At 31.3% G+C, this 23,462-nt stretch overlaps 3 protein-coding genes across 3 annotated transcripts; 1 reads left to right on the top strand and 2 right to left on the bottom strand.

Annotated features, from left to right (window-relative positions):
• Positions 1-7,336: 7,336 nt before the first annotated feature.
• LOC129910355 (ectonucleotide pyrophosphatase/phosphodiesterase family member 5-like) lies at positions 7,337-16,062 on the bottom strand. Its single transcript, XM_055987702.1, has 6 exons — positions 15,519-16,062; positions 15,214-15,453; positions 14,935-15,154; positions 10,634-10,822; positions 10,314-10,556; positions 7,337-7,838 (listed from the first exon to the last, which is right to left on the bottom strand). Exons 1-6 carry the CDS (start codon positions 15,939-15,941, stop codon positions 7,741-7,743), a joined length of 1,413 nt encoding a protein of 470 aa, XP_055843677.1. The 5' UTR covers positions 15,942-16,062; the 3' UTR covers positions 7,337-7,740.
• A 1,190-nt stretch (positions 16,063-17,252) lies between these two features.
• Positions 17,253-18,017, top strand: LOC129910880 (cytochrome c oxidase copper chaperone). The gene is made up of 3 exons (XM_055988469.1): positions 17,253-17,402; positions 17,552-17,687; positions 17,766-18,017. The coding sequence occupies exons 2-3, from the start codon at positions 17,560-17,562 to the stop codon at positions 17,848-17,850; spliced, it is 213 nt and encodes a 70-aa protein (XP_055844444.1). The 5' UTR covers positions 17,253-17,402; positions 17,552-17,559; the 3' UTR covers positions 17,851-18,017.
• A 3,422-nt stretch (positions 18,018-21,439) lies between these two features.
• LOC129909651 (uncharacterized) lies at positions 21,440-22,324 on the bottom strand. Its single transcript, XM_055986727.1, has 2 exons — positions 21,869-22,324; positions 21,440-21,784 (listed from the first exon to the last, which is right to left on the bottom strand). Exons 1-2 carry the CDS (start codon positions 22,184-22,186, stop codon positions 21,440-21,442), a joined length of 663 nt encoding a protein of 220 aa, XP_055842702.1. The 5' UTR covers positions 22,187-22,324.
• Between the last annotated feature and the right edge of the window lie 1,138 nt (positions 22,325-23,462).

Here is a 23,462-nt window from a genome sequence, read left to right as displayed (position 1 = left end):
AAACTAAAACAAAACTGAAAAAAAAGTTTGCAAGAAAAAAAAATAAAAATTGCTTTTTTATAAATGATTAATTTGTCTTCGTTGCGCACACACTATTCTATAGAGTGCTCTCTATGTGGGGGAAATTTAATTGAAATTTTATTTTGTAAAAACAAGATAAATGTGCGTTAATTGGTTTTGTTTTTTTAGATCGTGTTTGTTGGTTTTTTTTGTTTTATATTTCACTGGAAATTCTATAACAAAAATTTGTCTTTGATTTCTATATTTTATTTTTCTTCTCCACAAATTTATTTTGTTCGTTTTTTTCTTCTATTTTTTCTCGAATTGAAGTTCGGTGCAGTAGTTGAGTGGTATCTGTGTGTGGTGTTCCTCGTATGACTCTGACAATGACGTCTGGCTATTGAAATACGTTACGTTTTTTAATGGTTATATTTTACGAAAACGATACGTGAGACGTGACAAGGGATATTTTTTGACAGATTGGAATTTCCCATCATAAAAGGCAGTTGTCTCTTTTTGTCCTATGAATTTTATATGGATTTTCTCATTCTTTAGCAAGTTAGCCAACTGAGTAATTTATAATTAGAAAAAAATAAGTCCTTTAAGCTTTGTTTCCATCGAACATAAATTGGAAAATATGGTATTTATTTGGAGACTTTTTCGACAATAATAGGTGTGTTTTTTATTACCACCGGTCTTAACTGGACAAAAAAAACGCCTCAGGGCTTAACCTGAAATCTTGGCAGCACTGTATATTGAATGTTCCGAAAACAGCAGACACAACAAAAATTTAGAGTTGTCATATTTTTCGCTTTCGTCATTTTCTTGTATTTTTCATGTATGTTTTACAAAGAGATACAAAAATGTATGCTAGCAAAACTATTTTAATACATTTTGTCCTTCCAAACGTGAGTTTTCACGTTTTTAAACAAATTCTAAACAATTTATGAAAAATTTGTTTGGTAGCACAGATTTAAAACTCTTCAAAAAGTTAAGCCCAGAGAAATCTCCGGGCTAAACAACTAAGCCCAAGGGGCTAAGGTGTTGTTGTATTTAACATGTAAATTGCTTAGCCCAGACTGCGTTTTTTTTTGTCTAGTTAAGACCGGTTGTAATAAAAAACACACCTAATATTCATGTAGAGTATCGCAAATTGCAAAACAAAAATAATCAAATAAAAGCAAAAAAATAAGTCCCTTAAGCTTTGTTTCCATCGAACATAAATTGGAAAATGTGGTATTTATTTGGAGACTTTTTCGACAATAATATTCATGTAGAGTATCGAAAATTGCAAAACAAAAATAATCAAATAAAAGCAAACACATATCTCAGAGATGCATATAATAGCTGCGTTCCTTTGGGAATATTTATTTACTTCTATAGCTTAGTACGCTGCTGAAGCGAAACGAAAAATGTTGAAGTCTCCAAAGTGAACAGGTTGTACTTTTTCAATACAGCAAAAGTAGTTCAAAGTAGTTGATAAAATGTTCCCAAAGGAACGCAGCTATTAACAAAATAAACTACAAAAACAAACAAAAATGATTCGAAAAAGAGATGGAGACCTCTCCAAATAAACTGGGTCCCTTTTCTGTAACTTTATCACTGGCTCTAAACGTTTTTCAATGTTTCTAAAATCCATTTTCTTGCATAAATAAAACGAAATTTCTTTCAAATTCAAAATTTATGAATTAAGAAGTTATGATTTTGAACTAAATTTCTATTATTTTGATGAGATAAAATGGATTTCAAAGTCATTCAAAATGATTTTCAATTTCGCTAGTGGAACAGCGTACTGCCAAAAGAAAAGGATAACGAAATTTCGACTCGTTGCTTCATTTTTGTATATTTGCTTTTTCGTTTCGCATTAGCATAATTTTAGTACGCAGCTGAAGTGGAAAGAAATTTTCCATACAAAAATAGCACAACGAAATTTAATTTGTTCCTTGAATTTTTCGATTTGTATTTTTATTATTTTGACTTAATACTCGGTATTTTTTCGTTAACATGTTCGCTGTTTAAAAATTTAAGTCTCCAAGACTTAAATAATTTTTCGTTTCGCTTAGCTGCGTGTTAAATTAAATTTTGAAACCTGAATTTTTTGTACAGAACAATTTGTTTTTATTTTCTTGTATATTTTGCCTTCAGTTCGAAAAGATATAGGTAACTACAACGGCCACTTTTTGCAAAAAGTGAAAATTTTCAATCTCATTTTGTGATAGTTTTTCCCAACGCAAAATTTAAAATAATATCCGTTTTTTACTATCCCACTTGATCCATAAAGATTATTAAATAACAGGTATTACAACAACTACATGAGATCTTGCTTTGCATCAGGATCACGATTCGTGATCCTGATGAAAAGTAAGATCTCATGTAGTTGTTGTAAGTTAATGATCTACAAATCGTCGGCACAACGCCAAAACCGCGAATCTGCATTTTTGGACATTTTGACTTTAATGTGTCATTTTACTTGTTATCGGTCCCTTTAGAAGCCTAAAATATCATTTTTTGTTGCACAAGTTTCCATAAAATTGCATGTGTTTCCAAAACTTTGAAGCCATTTTTCTTAAAACTACAATTTTTCAGATTCGTGGTTTTTTCTTTGTGCCCACGATATGGATCAAGTGATAATAAAAAACGGCAAATGATGCAGAAAGCTTATTTTTTGGTTTCAAAAACAATTTTTGTAGTTTTTTTTTTCAAACAAATAGCGCTAGAAAAAAATTTACTTTTGTAAATTTCTAACTTTTCACTTTTTAGTTCATTGTAATTAAGGCTAAAAAACATTTTTAAACTCATTTTGTGATAGGTTATCCGACTGCAATGTTTTAAATAAAGTTTTGGGTTCAAAAACAATTTTTATAGTTTTTCTAAAAAAAAAATTACTTTTGTAAATTTCCCATTTTTTTTTTGTAAAAAGTGGTCATTCTAGTTATACCTATACCTTTAATCTTCCTCTCTGATATAAAAATTCCTGAAAAATCGTTTATGAATGGGAAGAAGTTGTGGAAGAAGTTTTAGGCTTTATCTGCGAAAAAACATGTTCGGAATAGGTTCTTGAAGCCCGTAGCTTCTATATGTATGCAAGATGGGGTTCTTGCCATAAGGTTAAGAGTATTGCGTTATTCCTAAATGAAAAAATGAAGTATTGGAACGGTCTGTTAATTCCCCGAGCTGGAATTCAATAGAAAATGTCTTTTGGAGTTTAGAGAAAAGTTGCAGAAAACGTTATAACCGTCCAAAATTAGATGGTGAAAAGGCGTTACCAAACATGGTAAGTTACAAATTGATAACAATAACAAGCTCAAAACTACAACTAAATCATGTTTTAAGAGTTTAGGTAATAACTACAACGGCCACTTTTTGCAAAAAGTCAAAAATTGAAAATTTTCTAACTCATTTTGTGACAGTTTTTCCGACCACAGCTTATTTTTTGGTTTAAAAAACTATTTTTGTATAGTTTTTACAAAAACAAATAGCACAAATAGAGAAATAAAATTTTTTATTTTTGTAAATTTCCCACTTTTTCACTTTTTAGGTCATTGTAGTTAAGTAAGGCCTTTGCAGTGAAGAATGCGCTTATTGCAACAACAGAGAAATAAAAAATAAGCAATTATTTTTTATTTAAATGTGTATATTTTTTACTTTTTTTAGCCGGTCCTTATTTATATAATAAGCATAAGTAAATAAAACTAAAAAAATATAAGCTACTTCCATAAAAACCTTAAAAATTGAGCAACTTGAATAAGAAAGATATTCGTATGTGAGTACAATCTAGTAGCTTTCTCAGCGCTCTATTCCGGAAAAGGTTAATTTTACAGAAAAATGTAACAGAACTATTTTGTAGATAATTTGTTGACCTATACGTACTTAGACGCGAGATATTTCCGAAACACTGGTTTTCGTGACCTTTTAACCCTTAGTTATAACTTTTTTAACCGGCACGATATCGTTGTCGATTTTTCACATATTCATTTCAATCCCATAATAAAGGTGTAGGTATACCAAATTTCAGTCCACTAGGAATTTTTCCGCAGATTGGGGTTTAAAATTACTAAAATGACTGGACTATTAATTTTTGTGGAAATATAATTCTAATATTTAAAATCAGTTATATCTGCAGAAACACTTTAGCCATCGAGATAAAGAAAATCTCAAATTGGAATTCAATGAGGGCTATTAGTAGTTGCAAAAACCACAGGTCTTCTCGTCCGCATCCTGCCACGATTGGTGTTGTTCTACTACTTAGTGCATCCCATAGAGCTAAAAGACCATATTGGTGTCAAGGCTCGCTTCGCACTCATTCGGTTCGTTTTCAATTTAATCAAAATTTGCATTTCTGTAGCAAAATTTAAATCGAATGAAATGAAGATGAATGCGTGTGAAACGAACCTAACTCGTGTCTTTTTCGCTATCAAAATACAACAAGTAAAAATTTAAAACATAAAATAGTTTTTAAAATTAAATTTATTACATTTATTAGATAATAAAATCATCTTCCAAATCTTTAGAAACTTCAAATATTTTAATATTAACATCCAACATATTTTCTTTGATTTTATTCGATTTGCTTAATTCTTTTAAGATTTTTTCTGTCGCCTTTGTGCGTCGTTCTTCAAGTGACAACATTTCCTTCCTTAATAATTTCATTTTATCTGAGATTTCAGAGGAAGAGGAAATGTTTCCAACACCAAGTCGTAACAATGCTGAAGATGCATTATCATTTGCAATTAAATTAGCCACCGAACTCTCTTGACTAGAATGTACTGAACTAGCCCATGGCTTTCTAGGTTTTTTCTTTAAGCGAGAAGGTTGCATTCTTTGTACTGGCTCTGCTATTGGTTGAGTATCTTTATCAAAATCATTCTTTAAAGAATCGACATCTGGATAAAGGGTTTCCATTTTATCATAAAATGGCCAGTAAGCACGCTTCGCTGATGCATTCTGATCGTTTTCGTGCAAAAGCAAAAAATGTTTCTTCATAGTACGTAGTTTTCTTTCGAGTGAAATGACTTTGAAAATTAAGCCATTTGCTTTCATTCGTTCATGAATTGTTAGGAAGACTTTATGGCTTCGAATGTTCGGATCACGTATTAGCATTTTTCTTTTAATACATTCATCCAAGAAGAGATGAGTTGCTTTGGCTGTCCAATAGGATTCTTCAAAAGTTGTTAAACTTTTGGTGGGTACTTGTACGTTGTTGTTTTCGTTTTCTTCTTCGAGAACGTTAATTGTTTCAATATCATCACCTTCTTGTTGGACTTCGTATTGAACGCCATTGTAAAAAAGAGTCATTATTTTGAATGTGTTTGAATATTTTAATTGAAATCAGTACTTAAAATATTTGTATTTATTAATCAGAATTAACAAAAACAATTGTAGTTGTCAAATCGATTTGACAAATGTGTCATAAATTTTTCGAGTATCGCTTATTATCGATAGTCGATGTGAAATTAGTAGGGTTCGGAATTCGGATTTTATCGTTTTCTATTTGATACTTGCTGCGTTCATATTTTAATCGGTACGGGTACTCGGTACTTGTATGAAAAAAATTCCAAACTTATTCCAATGGGCACGTTCAGGAAATATTAGGGACTAGATATTTAGGCAACGTCATTTTCTGAACGGAAATTTGAGTAAATTGACTAAATTAGTTTGGATGTGATGCTATTGTCAAATTTCGAAATTTATTTAAGAATTTTACCGGTCACATGGGTAAGACACCAAATTTCACTTAACTGTAATGAATAAATACAATTAATTATAACCGATAATGCACTTTTTAGTTGTTTTTCACACAAATAAATTTAATTTTGCTAAATTAATTCTTTAAATAAAAACAATCTGCTGTCATGTTGACAAAAAAAACTTTCCTAAATTTTTAGGGAAAATTTTCTTGCCTAACTTTCCAGTCAGCTTTCCAATAAAATTACCTAAATTGGAAGAATTTTTTTTGACAGCTGACCAATCAGAGACCGAGAAATTACCTAAATATTTAGTCCCTAACGTTTCTGAACCTGCCCATTGTGAAATTAGTAGGGTTCGGATTTTATCGTTTTCTATTTGATACTTGCTGCGTTCATATTTTAATCGGTACGGGTGCTTGTATGAAAAAAATTCCAAACTTACACATCAACGTTCAGATGTGGAATTTTTTTAACACAAACATCGTTACCGCTACCCGTACCGCAACCGCATACCCTCCAGTGTGGCCAAGCCTTTATTTTTACCGCGTGAGCCAGCATAAAATATGGCCGCAGCTCGCTTCCGGCCTTTTTCATGATTTTTGTTTGACATTGCCAGATGTTTATTTTAAATGTCTTTTTTTTTTTTGGAAATTTCCAAGTTTTATTTTTACCGCGTGAGCCAGCATAAAATATGGCCGCATCTATAGAAAAGGGTCGATAGATGGTGTAATATAAGGTAGAGAGATGGCGTAGGGAAATTTTTACAAAATTTGGAATTTTGTTCATACAATTACCCGTCCGCTACCGCATACATTTCCGGTATGGTATGCGGTACCAATACGGGTAGGGTACGGGTACTTGCATGACAAACAAGAATGTCAATTGTCCGTTTTCTCGGAATGGAGATTTTCACCACACAAATACATATGCAATCGACTTCGCGGTGATTATAATTTCCATACTAATTTGAGCCGCCTTCGGACCAGTTTCTGATTCGAAGTCGGACTCAGCTCCGCCTTAGGCGGAGCGGATTCGGATCGAGGTCGGACTTGTTTGCTTGAAGGGAACGTTCAGATGTGGAATATTTACGTTTTTTTTAAGCCTGTAAAGATGTGTTTAGTCCAAGCTTGGGTCGTATTTACCAGTCAATCATAACTTAAGACGCTCATAGCCCTCAAAGCTTGACCTCACCAGAATGGTATGCAGCAGACAGAGGTTCAAGTAATTGTATGAAAAAAATTCCAACCTGGAACTTCAACGAATAATTTTAAAATTTCTTAAATAATTCAGCCGCAAAGAATAATAGAATAGGATTGATTCAATGGGCCTTAAATATTGGTTTCGATGATGCTATAGTAAATATAGCTGATGTAGTGAAATACTTTATACTTGGAATTAGAAAATGCTAAGTGAAAATTTTTGTAATCGGCCCTAGAGAGGTATCCGTCGGAGTGCAAATTTGTCCGATTTCATACGAATAGGAGAGTTTTTACCTGTCGGAAGCACACCTCACTAGGGCCGAATATTCGTCTTGTATTAAAAAAATATAATGGATGCTTTTATTTTAAAAATATGTATTACAAACACAAATTACAAAATTTGGGTTTTCGCAAAATATGCATAGATACAAAATTAAACAATGTTCAAAGTAATTTCCAGTAAAAATTTTATTTCTTCTATCACCTTTCCTACATTTACATTTTATTAAAAACTAATTTATTTATAATTTTTACCAGAATAACTTTGTCATTTTATAAATTGTTAATTTTGATTTCCAATTGACTTGTCTAATATATAAAATAGGTATACAAAAATAATGAAAACATAAAATACAAAAAAAAAATAATAATTATTATTGTAAAATAGTGAGAATTAAATCAATACTTTTACTATTATAAATTCACTGTAGAATGAACTTTAAAATTTTACAAAAAATTAACACTCGCTTATGTTTTAAAATATCAAAAAAAAAAAAAATTAGGTTTTCTTTTCTAAAATGACAAATTTTTGTGTACATAACATTTTGTGCATATAAACATTTGTTGAATTACTTTTATGTTGGACTGTAGGTGTTTCTTCTTTTTTGTACTCTCATCACGTAAAAAGCAATTCCAGCAATAATAGCCAAGCCACATGCCGAAACTAGAACAACTGTTTAAAAAGAAACAAAAAGAATTAAAGTAAGAATTTAAAATATTAAATACTTGTTAACGTTTTTGGAACTTCATCCGGGAAGTTCAATTTGACAATACCAAATATTACAAAAATAAAACTTTGTAAGCCCAATTTTTTCTACAATACTTTAGCTACATTAGAAAATATATAATATGGAATGCTTGTTCCTATCTAATACTTTCTACCATATGCATCGATAACACTCAGGATGTATATCCAATTTCAAATTTTAGTCGTTTTTTTTTACATGGGAAAGTCCACACTTTCAAATATAACGGCTCAATTATTGTTAATTTTTAAAGTTCTGAAGAAGAACATAAAGACATTCAAAACTTCGACGAAAAACTTAAAGTACGTTTCAAAGTTTCAATACCCGCTTCACGTCCGCTTGACTTTTAAATTACCAAAAAAAAAGCTATGCAAAATTCAACATTCGGATTGCAAATAAACGAATAACATAAAAGCAAAATAAAAATATTATATTTGAATGAAAAAAAAAAAAATATTTACATATGTATGTTGTACATGTCTGTGTTCATTGAATTTTCTTAGCATAACTAAACGAATTGCACTTTTCTAGCCTTATTCTTGGGAAAGTCTTTTAAAGGTCCAGTAAAGTTAATGCAATTTCATTTTTGATTGACCCAATTGGTAAATTTTTCAGTCCCGTTTGGGAAATTGTTGACCTAAGATAAGTTTTTAAAATCGTAGATTTTCTATCCATATAAATCTATTTGGAAACAATTCCAGGAAATTCCTTTTCTTGAAAAAATAATACTAACTAATGGAAAGCTATCTTAGTCATCAAGATGTAAAACTGATTATTTAATAGCACAACATATCGAGCTCTATCCGTCAATTTATCATAAGCACGAAAAAAATGGTGAATTTTAGACAACACTTAATTGTTATATTTTAAATACTGAGAAGAGAACGAATTATAAATAATTTTGTTTTCTAAATTTTATCAACAATTGCTCAAGAAATCGTATAAATTATTTCTAACTTATAGAACTTTCTAACTATACTGAACTTTCATGAATTTTTTTAATTTTCTTTAAAAATAATAAGGCGAAAACAACTATTCTTTTAAATTCAAAGTAAATTGAACCCTTACAATAGCATATTTTTGAAATAAATTGAACGAAGATTGAGGCGCCTTTTTCCTTTTAAAATAAAAAGGGTTAAAATACGCTTCTTTATGAAAGTCAACATTTAACTTACAACGGAATTACTGCACTTTAACCGTCATAAAAAAATTAATGATTACTTCTGAGAGACATTTATTCATCATGAAAAATTATGAGTAAAAAGAAAAAAAAATATTTTTTTAGATGTTAGTATGGATGTACATATGTATGTATCTCTCTGAAACAACAGCATCAAAACCTTCATTCCGATACAAAACAAAATCTTAAATATTAATTAGAAGCTTATTTTATTTTAACTAGCTTAAAGTCTTTTTCTGGCAACCCTTTGTTTACACCCAAATTTCTGAGAGTAGTACAGCATTTCATAACATTGAGGTAAGATAATAGGAAAGGAACAAACAAAATAAACTGTATTCGACAAACAAACAAAAGTTTGTTTGCAAAACAAAAGCATACGCTATTTGATTTGTTTATTTTATTTTAGTTTTCTTCTTATCTGATAGTACGTGAACAAAATATGATTTTATTGGAGTCATTTTTCTTTGCAAAGAAATTCTTTCAAATAGATTTGTTTGTTTTGTCAATCTAATATCAGACGAATTTGTGCATTTGTGTATATGCCAAAGAATTTTATATTTAAATTCAAAACAAATATCACTTATATTTTTATTTGTGTACAAAATAAGCAAATACTAAATAAGTAAATCGTTAGCCATTTGAACTTATCAAATTTGTGGCATTTTTAAAGCAAAAGTACGTGGGATATTAAGCTTCACTCCTTTTTTTTTTTTTGTTGTTAGGAACATTTTCAAACTAAAATTCAGTACATTGTGGGTGGCAATGGCACATTGGATGTAATTTTTTACTGTTAACCTAGAGGTGTGGGTCCGAGCTCTACCTTAGGCAGCATTCTTTATTCATCCCCAGCTTTAATTTAATAGCACTTGTGGGATTATATGAGATAATAATCATTCTGTTCTCAATTCACTGTATACGAACAAAAATTCTTTCCAATTTTCTATTTCTTTTAACTAGTGCCATGCAATATGCATTTAAAAGACCTTGTGTCTTACATGCATATAGCTAAAATTATTAAATTTATGCTAAATTGTTATTTTTATCTTAAAATATATAATTAAAAATTCCCAAATATAATTTTTTGTTAGTATTTAGAATCATGCAAAAAAAAAAAATAATTCTAAAATTTGGCTTGCAAGAATGATAACGTTTCAAAAACGTTTATCCTAGCTCTTTTTTAAAACCAAAAAAATATTTATTAAGAAAAACAAATTCGCTTAACTTGTTGTTGTGTGGCTGGTTTCAACAGTTTCTGTAGCGAATAAATGTGAAATCCTGGCAGCTGAACCATCTCGAATTGAAGTGTCATTAATTCCAAGAATTTTTGTAAATAGATAAAAAAGATCCACCGATTCGAATGGTTTAACTTCTTGTCCGCCGGCTTTAAATGCTGGACCTTTAGCCATAAAAATGGGATGCATAAGTTCTTCTTCATTGTCATAACCATGCACGCCATATGCAGTTCCTTTAAAACAAAAAAAAACAATCACAAATAGATTTACCTGATTGTGTAACGATTCTTTTTAAATAAATTTATCTTACCGTCATTTTTAGCCCATTCCCATAGATCTTGAAAAGCATAGTCCATTTTGGCAACAGCTATTATTGGACCAAAACGTTGCTCATTTGTAGCATGCCATCTCTTAAGAAGTTCTTTACTTTTGTAAACATCAAAATGTCCTTCCACAATAGAAGCGTTTTTCAGAGTTTCATACACATAATCTAGTTTGCCTTAAAACAAAAAACATGCAACACAATGTTATTATCAAGATAGTTAAATCAGTAAATATAAAAGTAAATTAATTTATAATTGTGAACCAACTACAAGCCTATATGAATGATGCAAATGTTGTTAACCGTAAATTTCCAAAACTCCTAGTGAACTTATAATACCCTTATCAGATCTTATGAATTGTCTATCGATTTTTTATTTCTTTCCAAAATCAACTAATCTGTGGTTGAAATTTTTTCTACACATTTTATATGTCAATAGTCAATAGTTATGAGTATTATTTCCCACAGATATCCATCCAATATCTGTTCAATAATCTTCATGTCAGCGACATTAGTGTAATTGAAAGGTAGTTATAGCAGTTTTGTTTATCACATTTCCTCTTATAGATTGCTTGAAGGTAACTTTTTCTCCATTGACTAAGCATTTGTTCAATTATGATAAGATAAGATATTAGTATCATATAGAACCGATATCTTCGATCATTTCCAAGAACTGTTTGGGTATCTCGTCTTGTGTAAGCGCTTTTCCTTTCTTAAAGTGAGTTCGAAGAATTTTGTTGTTATCTACAAGAAGGACATTGTTAATAAATTTTGGTGAACGATTTATTCTTCTTTTTGTTATTCGAAAGTTTGAAGATAGCTGAAACCTTGTGCATGTTTTTTTGTTGAGCAGTTGGGGCTTGCTGTACATGCTTTCAAAATTTTGTGGTCCTCGTATTCATAAAAGTTTGTAGTTTTAAAAAACCGTCTTTGTAAGGAGATCGCGGCTCTTAATATTCAGTACCTGGGTGACCGAGCTTTGCTCGGTATCCTTAAATGATATAACTTTCAGTGAAAAAAGTCAAATGTAAACAATTTTTTGGAGTAGGTTTGAGTTTGCAATGACCAGTTTTTTCGCGGGTTACAAAACACCACATTCCCACTTTATAATCCAGTTTATTTAAGTTGGAATATACGATCAGCAATGAATAGAAGGGTAACAGGAATCTGCATTATCGAAAATGTTACAGCAATGAGATCCCTTTTTGTTCAAATTTTCATTTACAGGTCAGAAAGTTTTGGATGGTGAATATAAAGTTAATCTTTTTTCAAGTTTAGCCTTGTCGGCAAAGCTTAGTATGAAGAAATACTATTTTTATCCCTGTCTCTGTTTTGTTCTGTAGCAGTGGATGCTTTGCTTTATTTCTTTTTTTTCTTTCTTATACAGGGTGTCCCAAAAGTAATGGATCAAACGAAATATGCTGATTGTGGAACTTAAGGGCTCTCAGAATTTGGAACCTTGTTCATAGTGATACCAAATCAACAAATTACTTCAAAGTTTGAATACATGATCAAAAAGTCATGAAGTAACAAAATGAAAAAGAATAATGCGTAAAACATGGAACCATCCCTCAAAATTTTATTGAAATCGTTCCAAATACTTCCAAAATGTTGTATTTGCCTAGAGGACCAAACCATCAAAATTTCATCGAAATCTTTAAAGTTGTTACCAAAAAAAATTCGATGTTAAAAAAGTGGGCGTGGCAGTGGGCGGATTTTTCCCAAAAAAAAATTCCAAAACTTTTTACTCGCTTAGATAAACAAACCCTGAAAATGTTATCGATCTCGTTAGAGCCGTTACCGAAAAAACTTATATGTTAAAAAAGTGGGCGTGGCAGTGCGCGGATTTTTCAAAAAAAAAACTTCCAAAACATTTTACTCGCTTAGAGAAACAAACCCTGAAAATTTCATCGAAATCGTTAGAGCCGTTCCCGAAAAAACTTATATGTTAAAAAAGTGGGCGTGGCAGTGGGCGGATTTTTCCAAAAATACTTCCAAAACTTTTTATTCGCTTAGATAAACAAACCCTGAAAATTTCATCGAAATCGTTAGAGCCGTTCCCGAAAAAACTTATATGTTAAAAAAGTGGGCGTGGCAGTGGGCGGATTTTTCCAAAAATACTTCCAAATTTTTTTACTCGCTTAGATGAACAAACCCTGAAAATTTCATCAAAATCGTTAGAGCCGTTGCCGAAAAAACTTATATGTTAAAAAAGTGCGCGTGGCAGTGGGCAGATTTTTCCCAAAAAAAACTTCCAAACATTTTTACTCGCTTAGATAAACAAACCCTGAAAATTTCATCGAAATCGTTAGAGCCGTTGCCGAAAAAACTTATATGTTAAAAAAGTGGGCGTGGCAGTGGGCGGATTTTGTCCAAAAATACTTCCAAAACTTATTATTCGCTTAGATAAACAAACCCTGAAAATGTCATCGAAATCGTTAGAGCCGTTCCCGAAAAAACTTATATGTTAAAAAAGTGGGCGTGGCAGTGGGCGGATTTTTCCAAAAATACTTCCAAAACTTTTTATTCGCTTAGATAAACAAACCCTGAAAATTTCATCGAAATCGTTAGAGCCGTTCCCGAAAAAACTTATATGTTAAAAAAGTGGGCGTGGCAGTGGGCGGATTTTTCCAAAAATACTTCCAAAATTTTTTACTCGCTTAGATGAACACACCCTGAAAATTTCATCGAAATCGTTAGAGCCGTTTCCGAGATCCCAATTTTATATATATTTATATATATATATATATATATATAAACAATTTTAGCTCGTTTAAAGTTATAAGATTAATTATCTTTCACTAGTGGCTTCATAAAACTGAAAAACGAATGGAGGTCGTTCCGAGTTTAATTTCCACCTTTTATGTAATTGATTGTAAGGCCGGCTTTGATTGATAAATAAACACATGAAGACTCTGTGACTTACATATCCTTAGGACTTTTTTTAACCTTTAGGGCACGGAACCTAAGCCTATGACAGTCTTAATAGGACTTCCCAAAATATCCATTCATATTTCTATCCTAAAACAAAAGTTCATCCTTTGGAGTAAAATTTAGTTGATTGTGCAAATCTAGCCAAAAAAGACTTTTGTTCTAACAGCTCACAGGGAATTAGCCCTTACAATATTTTGTAGTTTACTTTCTATCATCAGTTTCAAAGCCATTTGACGGTCACTGATGAACTTTGAAGGTCAAAATGGTACAAAGTGAGAAGGATGATACGGATACACTTGTTGACTTGTCAGCTGCTCTGAACGGGGCGTGTATCAAGCTTTTGTTGGTGAATTTAGTTGAAAACAATGACAAATCCGCATCCAAATGTAACCTGTTGGCGGTTGCAGTCGCTGTTGTTGATGTCATGGGTCTTCAATTTTCTCTTGCCCGGCCCTTCCTATCTTATTTCTTTGATGGCAGTTATATCAGATATAACTTATATTATATTCTAGATCGTCCCTTCCATGTTTTGAAGCGCCCACAAGTCTCAGTTTAACAAATTTAGTTACTATAAATTAGATACATTATGTTGCGTAACGTAAACGACATTCAAACAACCAAGTTTAAGCGTTTATTTTTAATTAAAACTTGATGAAAAGTTTCACTGGCTGAGTATCAATTTTAGAGTTAAGTTCGCAAATACTTATTAAGACTTGGCAAATAGCTACTTGCCTAAAAAGAAGTTTTACTTTGCAACAAATCTCATCTATTACTCTTTTTCCTTTAAATAAAAAATTGCCACTTTCATGTAATGCCCCTTGTAGCAGTCTAGAGCCAACGCTAATTGTTCGGCTGTACGTGGTCAATAAAGGGACCTATTATTCCACGTGCAGATCCGAAATGCATTGTCCTTATTTCGTTTGCTAGAATCGTCATCAGTAAATCTGTCCGTATCCGGGCTTGTCGTCGTTCCAAAACTACATCTTACTTCTGTTCGGGCAGTTGGGCGTTACTGGAAATGGTGACGCTACCATTGATTCTACAAAAGTAATTTTTCCGTTACCGTCATTTGATGGAAGTGCCTTGGTTGGAACACTAATTCGTTGGGGTGTGGATTAGTAGCAACAGCCTACTCTGCTTCGAATTGTCGACATGTTTTGTTAAAAAAGCTTATATCTTGAGTTCTATTTTTCTAATTTTAACCCGACATAATACGTGACATCAACTTAATTATTTATTCTGGAAAGATGGTTATCAGATATACATAACTTATTTGTTTCTATTTGTATATGATAAGCTAATTTTACTTTCTTATCATCCAATAGATACAAACTATCTTATCTATTTCGACTTACCTTCGCTGGGGACTATTTGAAGTATTGGTGAAGTTCCATACATTTTACATGAATCTGGTTCCAAATAGTCAGTCAAATTGATAAATCTAGTTGTTGGAACACCAGCCATTCCATGATCACTTAAATGTATTAAATTAACTCTTTTTTGTAATTTGTGTGCAATAATTTGTTCTTGAATATATTTTGTCAATAAATCTAAAGATGCCACAACATCAGTTATCTAAAAGAAAAATACAAAGATAATTTAAATTAGTTTAATTAAGATTTTATGACACAAACATTTTGAGTATCCGGGCCGACAATATGAGCCAATTTATCTGGTTGCTCAGAATAGAACATAACCAAATTAGCTGGCTTAATTGGATCAGTAAGCCACTTCATCATCGTATCCACTCGATCCATGAGTGGAACAGTACGGTCATATTTGAGCATATGGGTACATCCTTTGTTTGTATAGTTAAAGTCACTTCCTGGCCACATCATACAGCCAGAATGTCCATTAGCCTTTTCATTTACTATCTGTGAAATTACAACAATTTGAAATTACCTCATCTTTCAAGGTCAATGACCTCCCTCTTCCTTACCCAAATTGGTTCAATCGATTCATCATAATGAAACAATTTATATGAATAAGCCAAAGGACCTTCTTTTGTATCATACAAACTATTAGCAAGAATACCATGTTTATCTGGATACAAACCCGTTGCCATAGAGAAATGATTTGTAAAAGTTTTGGTGGGAAAAACATTCAACATTCGATCTGTGTAGATTCCCTCACTGCGGAATTTCAACAAATTCGGGGTGACGTTACGTTTAAGGTATTCATTACGAAACCCGTCATATGAAACAATTATAAGAATTGGTTTTTCTGTTTGAGATTGGTCATCTTTTGCGAGAAGTGTCCTATTGTTGTGGGTGGTTGTCGTGGCTGCTGATGACGATAATGCAACGCATTGCAAAGCAGAGACAAGAAATGTTATCACAGAACCATTGTAATTTAGTTTCATTTTTATAAAGGAACTTGTGATCTATGTGTATGAGATCCAGATGAATATTTTATTTCAACTGTAGAAAATGAATGAAAAATAATTATTAAATAACAAAGTGTTCGTGCCGTAAATAATCAACAAAAAATATACATAGTAGAACAAAAAAAAAACCACAACGACAGATATGAAAGAACAATGCTGCCACTTTGAATGAACTACAGTAACAGTTTATTGATTAGCTACTTTGTTCTGAATTTATACAAAAATGAGTTTTTTTGTTATCGGGGATAGTGAGCTATCACATCAAGATAAGGCGGTCTATATCCGTGATTACGAAAAACATTTATTTTATCGCAACTTATCTCGATGCGATAAAAGCCGTGTTTCCGTGGGACTTTGAAGCTTAGTAAAATCCAGCACAACAAAAAATTATGTTGTTTTCGTGGTACATAGAAGACGATTGGAATAGATTTTTTTTAAATGATGTGTCAAAATTTTGTATGGATTTGACAGTTTGTCTACCAGATTTCCCAATTTGCCTCAAAGTTTACACCGTTGCATCAATAGGTACCTGTTACATGTCACAATTTAGCAGACGAGATAAAAATCATGAAAAAGGGAGAAAAAAATACCAGCAAAAATTTATCTTGATCTGCGTACTAGGCTTTAGATAAAGAATAAATTGAATTATTTTATCCATAGAAAATCTCATTAAGTGCTTCAACTAAACGAAATAAAAAATTTGGTTTTCAGAATTATATTTTTTCGCCAGAAGCATTAAATAAAATACAAAATGAAATAAAAAAGAATTGTGTTCACATAAACACGCGATTGAAGCTCAGAGAAATAAAATTAGGAGTTTTTGTTCCTATCTCTAATGCAATCTAAATCCATATATGCAGTGATAGGGGGCGCTTGGAACGCTTATGGCTTATCCACTTTCAATAAGGGACGCCGCCGGTTAACAAACAAACATCTGTGTTTTCTTTGGTGGCAGAAATCGAATGAAAATGAAATGAATCTGGAACTCATCGAAAATTGGCGAAAATAGCGGAAACTAGTGCCCCCTATGAAAGCTTCGCATTTGGAGTTGCACTAACTCTCCATATTATATTCTCTAAAGGCCAGTTGTACAAATATTTAATCTGCGGTTCTGCAACTATTATGATTAAGGTGTTAGCACTGGTTCAAATAATGGCTCTAGGAAATTATCTAATTGAAAACAGGCCATAACATCGCAATCGATTTTTTCTGAACAAAAATATAGAAATTTTGACTGAACGGTGCCAAAATTGGAAAATAATACTGGCAGCACTTTTCATAAAACAGCGCATGTGACATTTGAATTTTAAAACAGTTATGTCAATAAATACGTCAAAATAAAAAAAGGTGCCCAATGAAATAAAATTTTTCCTAAGCAAAATTTTGTAAATTACTCCTCGAAAAATTGAAAATCTCTAGATTGCAACAACTTTAAAAGTAAGCCAATAACAAAATGCATATAACATAAACTTAAAATCTTTAAAATCACATTCACTAACTAGTTCTATTTAAATAAAAAAACGGGAACGGTTTCATTTGGCCGCAATCCACTTCAAAGTTTGTAAAATAAAATTGTACTTTTTTAGATTTTAAAATGGGAAATGCACCTGTAAAAGAAGCAGTTCAAGCTGCCGCAACAAATGTTACTGGAGTCCAACCAGAAAAACCCAAATGCAAAGCATGTTGTGCATGTCCCGAAACCAAAAGAGTTCGCGATCAATGGTAAATAGATTTGCGTTATAGAATCACAAACTTGCATCATCTTTAATTTATTTATATTTTTTTTCTTATTACCAAAAGTATTGTAGAAAGAGGCGAAGAAAACTGCACACAGCTGATTGAAGCGCATAAGCAATGCATGCGCAGGGAGGGATTCAACATTTAATGATGATGAGGAAATGAAATAAATTCTGCTGCATGCACATTGGGTAATTACTCCTTTAATATGGCGTATTATATGGAACCAAATGTGCAGCTTATGCTGTTACTTAAACGCTTACTTAAATTATTAAAAAAAAGTTATGTTAAATAGAATAAAATAATAAATAGAAGAAAAAGAAAACTTAACTTCATGTTAACGTGTTGTTATGCAACAATGAAATGAAGTGACCTTGAATTAGAATTACTCATTAAATATTAATGACTGATAGTACATAGGAGTACAGAATTCTACTTTCTATTAGTTGTTGTTGTGGATGATTAGAGTTAATTTGTTTCTAAATTATTTTTAATCTATTTAAGAAAAATAATAAAGTCAGTTAGATTGTAGGTATAGATAATAAAGTGTTCTTTTTATGAGTCAAATCAAAATAAGCAACACTATAATGAATGAAACTTTTAAATACAAACTAATCAATTAAGTTGTTAGATTTATTGATAAACTTGATTTATGATGAATAGAGTTAAACCGTCGTTATTTTTCTGATCGCATCATATTTATACAACAACCTTTCAGGCAGTTAGAAACTTCAAAGTAAAAAAATTAAACTATTGAAGACCATCAATGTCGTATTTTCTTTGATAGCACAAAAACCTAAACATAAAAGTTTCCTTTATAGAATAATTGTTTAATATTATTTGTTTTTGTTAATAGATTTTCCATGATTTTTTACCTCTTAACTTTGGACTGTGTGAACCAATTTTGATAATAATTCAATATCGTTCATAAAACATAAAACCCAGTTAAGTTATGATAAAAATGATTATTTTATTAAATTTACGTGCTTATGTTTTAACAGATTATTATTTGTTATTAAATATGCCCACGTCTTTGCCCCATACTGAAAGGGTCATGTTGATCTTATAAAAGATCCTGGTTCTTTGAAATAGATTTGTCCAAGCTAAATGGCTTCTTAGCCCGAGGATATAGTGGTTATTAAGGATAATTTTATGCGGTAAAAACAACCCTTGGACACGGACGGATTTACTGATAACGAACCCTGCCAACGAAATAAAGACAATGATTTTCAGATATGCATGTGACATGTTACGTCCGTTAATAGACCACGAGCAGCCTAACAATTAACAAAGGTACCTCGACTGGCAATATCCGGATCAATCAACCAGATAGACCATACTGCGATCAACACGCTGAACATTCCTCCAGTATTATGAACGTTACAAATAGCCAACATTGACTCTGACCAGTTCCTGGTACAAGCACATGTACATTCGCACATGTACAACGCAAGAAAACTTCAATCGCAAAAGATTGTCAGGTGTTTTTCTGATGGCGTCCCGAATAACCTCTTTAGAAGTCCTACGCCACCAGCAGTAGGAGAACCAGTAACAACATTACCAAGAAGCCACAATGAAAAAAACCCCTGGTTCCATAAAGACCATGCAGCTGAAATCATATTCTTACCAACTGCTGCAACTTAAGTGGTCAATTGACCAAAAAAACCCAAATTCTGCGTCAACCAAGAAGTTTCTTGGTCCCTTTCGAGCTTTCGCGCATCAATTTGGTTGAGGTTCCTCTCAACTTAAGAAAGCCAATTTAAACGAGTTCTTCCTCTCCCACATGCTCACTGGCATTTGGATATTTAACGGTTAGATTCGTTTAAAATAATCTTAACGATTATGAACACAAGTATTAATTTTGTGTAAAAAAAAACTGAACACGGTGATAAAATTAAAAATAAAGTGGTTTTCGTCATGCCGTCCGTCTGTCTATGCGTCGATTCCTCTGTGTGTCCATCTGTACACTGAGCTATAGCTTAAACGGATAAATGGATTTGCTTGAAATTCGGTACAGATCATTTCTTGTTATTTCCAAGATTCGTTTTTTTTTATTCTGTTCTGTATCTCGCTTAGAAAGTGTACTTCAAATAAAAAAATTTCGAGTTTAGTACAAATTTTCCCCCGAAAACTTCAACTTCAGTCAATGCAACTTTATATATTTAAAAAGTTTTTTTCTTTACAAAATTTATTTTTAAACTTAATTTTACTAAAAATTTAAATAGATTAACATTTGAAATCAAATTTTTGTTGCCTCTATGTTTATATAATTTAAGAATATTCTCTGCAGTTTAAAAGTAAAAGCATTTTAAAGTTAAGATTCTTTACGTTCACTTTATATAATGCTGATTACGGTAAAATGGGAAAATTATTTTTTATTTTGTTTTAAGAAATACGCTTCAAACAGGGATGAATTCTCAAATGGTTTTTTAGAGAGTTTTTGTTTGAAAATGTTCTAGGGCATAATATACATTTTATGTTGATTCCAGAGTTATGACCTTTAAGGATGTGGACTTTAAGCTTGTGTGCATCGGCAAACGTTTGGGCTGTAAATGAAAAAGAAAATATTTTTAAATACATAAATTAGCATAGCTTTTGTCTACTGTAGTTCTATCTTAAGGTTTACACTTACAGCATTCGTTACATTTATGATTTCTTATTTCACGCTGATGAACATGTCGAATGTGTCGGCTTATTGTTTGCTTTGATATCATACGAAAACAAAGAGAGCATTCTATTTTAGGCCTTTTTATACTATGTTTCTCACGTTCGTGTATCAAAAGATGATCGCGCATGCGTATGACCATTTTACCACATAGCACACATGGTTTTGTACGCCTTTGATGCTCTTCAACTAAATGGAGGTCCAGAAGTTTTTGATTTCTCAAAATCTCATGACAAAATGCACATTCTACCGGACCTAAAAGAAAAAAAAAATATGAAACAATGATCACCTAAACATTGAACTAGCACATCGAGTGCTAAAAAGATGATTTAAAAAAAAAAAAAAAAAAAATAAAGTTATTTTTAATCAATTCTTCGAAAACAACTTTGATTTTATGTTTTGGTTAGTAAAGAATAATACTATTTTTTATATTTTTTTTAAACGGCTCCAACAAAAATTTTTTTTTTAAACACACCTTAATAAAATAAATCAAGTTGCGTGAATAATAATTTTGGGCTCAATTCATTTACATAAGAAATTTTTTCTTTAAAAAACGAGTTTTGTATTTAAAAATATTTTCTTTAATTTAAATTTAACAATATAAAAGTTTTAAAAATTTAAGCAATTTGAAATCTAAGGCCCGGTGCGCATATATGAGTTTTTTGACGCATGGCGCGGCCATAATTCATTTTCATCGCTCAGCCTAAATACACATATAAATTCACATTGTTTTGTTCGCTTTACAGAGCGAGTGAAAATCGCTTTCTCCGAAACGACAACTTAGGAAATTTGTGTATTTGAAAATGAAAGCGCTTAAAAATCGCTTTCATCGAAACCGCTTTTGATGTATTTCATGTTAAACATATTGGGCCCTATCACAAATCTCCAGCGAAATATTCCTGCGGAAATTTGTATTCACGATAGCCCTCTTATAAATTGTTTAAACAATTTAAGCAATTATTTCCCCGCTTCAAAATGTTTCTGACTTTAATAAAATAATATAAAAAAAAATTGAGAAAAAATCATATCCGTATTTTAATCTTGAAATGAGAATAACTCTTATTTTTTTTAGTTATGTACCTGTTCTGGACTTTTTCTTAATTAATTTCTTTGTTGTACTCTTCTTGCAATTGTCTTCATTTGTTTTCAATTCATTCGCATTGGGCTTCAAACTTTTCGAGAACTCTGCACTCAAACAATTGTTTGCTTTCAATTTATTTCCCAAATAAGGTTCCACCGTTAAACTTATCAAACGTATATTTTCAACGGTTTTCTGATCGTTTCCATCTTCTAACGGACATTTATCTGCATCTTCATCTCTGCATTGATCAGTCTTTTCTGTGCTGTTTTCGGGGCACAATAATATTTCCTCGAATACACTACACACGTTTTTGTCTAGCTCCTCCAATTCATTGATCTATTTTCAAAATTATAACATTATGAGCATCATGTCTAAAAATAACGTTCAAAAATTATATTTCATAAACAATCTAATAGATACCTTGTGTGATGTTGAATTTTTATTTTTCCTAGAATTTTTTCTATATTCTGCTTTTAAAAGACCATCGGTCATTTGTGCAATTTTAACGAATTTATAAAACGAACAAAGTTCATCGCCACATGGTAAACAAAAGCAGTATGATGATTCTCCTGCATCTTCAAGGGGTTCCACTTCGATGCGTGTGCACTCAAAGAAAAAATCCAAATATGTAATACTAGTGTCTTCTTCATTTTCAATTTGAAGAGGCATATCAAAATCAACAAATTCGGGTGATTTTTGCATGCAAACTCTACAAGTTGGAATGCAATTAGTGTCCATTATTGATACAAAAAATATCTTAAATTTAATATTTAATAAAACAAAAACACACGGTTTTATTTTTAAAATGTTTACAATAACGATGACGAAATAAGCTAAACGGACGTTTCCGTCGATCGTAGGGGGTACAAATTCGGTGTGTTTTATACAACAGGCAATTCAAAAATGAAAGGAATAAACCACTCATGGTATAGAGTTGGTTATGGATGGTGGATACATACTTGTAGTTTCGTCATGCTCTGGTGGTATTCTTATAAGAATAGATAAACAATGGGGAGAAAACACCGCATTTTAAGTTTTGTGTAGCTTCTTGCTTATGTTTTAAAGAAAATTTTTATTTTTAACAGTTGACATAGACATAGGCATAGTATTTAATATGAATTATTTTTTAAATAGAGCCTTGTTGTACATCGACTTAATATATGTGTACAGGGTGATTTGTTTAAAACGTGACAAAGAGCTAGATCATTGTAGATCGAAAAAAAGGAATACATTTTGTAGGAGAGGGGTCTATTTGCCGCCCGATTGGGAGATTTAGGAAAAATTGTCTACAAAATGAACTTAACAATAAAAAAAACTATTTTAAAAAAATCGTTTATTAATTTTTTTGATTTTTAAACTCAAAACTTTGAATAATAAAAGGCGCTGGGTTGCATATACTTGCAAGGTTTTCTTATAATAGCCGTGTTATATTGGTAACTCAGTAGAATTTGAACGGGACCCAAAAAATGATTGCTAAGGATATCATTTATTTATTATTAATTAGGATTATGTATTTATTTATTTATAAGGATTATTAATAATAAATAAAAGTAATCGTTTGTTGTTGTTTACAGCATAAAATATTTACTCAGTAAAATACTGAGTACCACAAGAACACGGCTAATGTTAAAATAATTATAGTTGTGTTTCGTTGGCAACTCAGTATTTTACTGAGTAAACACTTTATGGTGTTAACAACAACAAACGGTTACTTTTAATAATCCTTTATCAAAAAGGTCCAAAATTAATAAGTTTAGAAAAATTGTTCTCTGAAACCAAACCAATAAAAAACTTTTCTGTATCCTTAGCAAACATTGGTTGTTGTTTACCGTAAAAAATTGTACTGATATACCAAAAAAATACGACTACAATTTGTTTTTTTTTTTTCCAAAGAATTTTTTTTAAGTAACGTAAAATGAATATAAAAGTAAAAAAATGTACTGAGATACCAAAAAAATACGACTACAATTTGTTTTCTTTTTCCAAAGAATTTTTTTTAAGTAACGTAAAATGA

This window comes from Episyrphus balteatus, chromosome 2 (assembly GCF_945859705.1).
Source record: "Episyrphus balteatus chromosome 2, idEpiBalt1.1, whole genome shotgun sequence".
NCBI lineage: Eukaryota > Metazoa > Arthropoda > Insecta > Diptera > Syrphidae > Episyrphus > Episyrphus balteatus.
The sequence above is the reverse complement of the archived record's forward strand: the minus strand, read 5'-3'. Positions and strand labels throughout refer to the sequence as shown.

Coding starts and splice junctions, on each gene's coding strand:
- LOC129910880 (XM_055988469.1), top strand. CDS start 17,560: ATGGGAAATGCACCTGTAAAAGAAGCAGTTCAAGCTGCCGCAACAAAT. Junction 17,688..17,765: donor AAAAGAGTTCGCGATCAATG/GTAAATAGATTT, acceptor TATTACCAAAAG/TATTGTAGAAAGAGGCGAAG.
- LOC129910355 (XM_055987702.1), bottom strand. CDS start 15,941: ATGAAACTAAATTACAATGGTTCTGTGATAACATTTCTTGTCTCTGCT. Junction 10,823..14,934: donor TCAAATAGTCCCCAGCGAAG/GTAAGTCGAAAT, acceptor TTTTGTTTTAAG/GCAAACTAGATTATGTGTAT. Junction 7,839..10,313: donor AACCAGCCACACAACAACAA/GTTAAGCGAATT, acceptor CTTTTTAAACAG/TTGTTCTAGTTTCGGCATGT.
- LOC129909651 (XM_055986727.1), bottom strand. CDS start 22,186: ATGGACACTAATTGCATTCCAACTTGTAGAGTTTGCATGCAAAAATCA. Junction 21,785..21,868: donor AAAATTCAACATCACACAAG/GTATCTATTAGA, acceptor TTTTGAAAATAG/ATCAATGAATTGGAGGAGCT.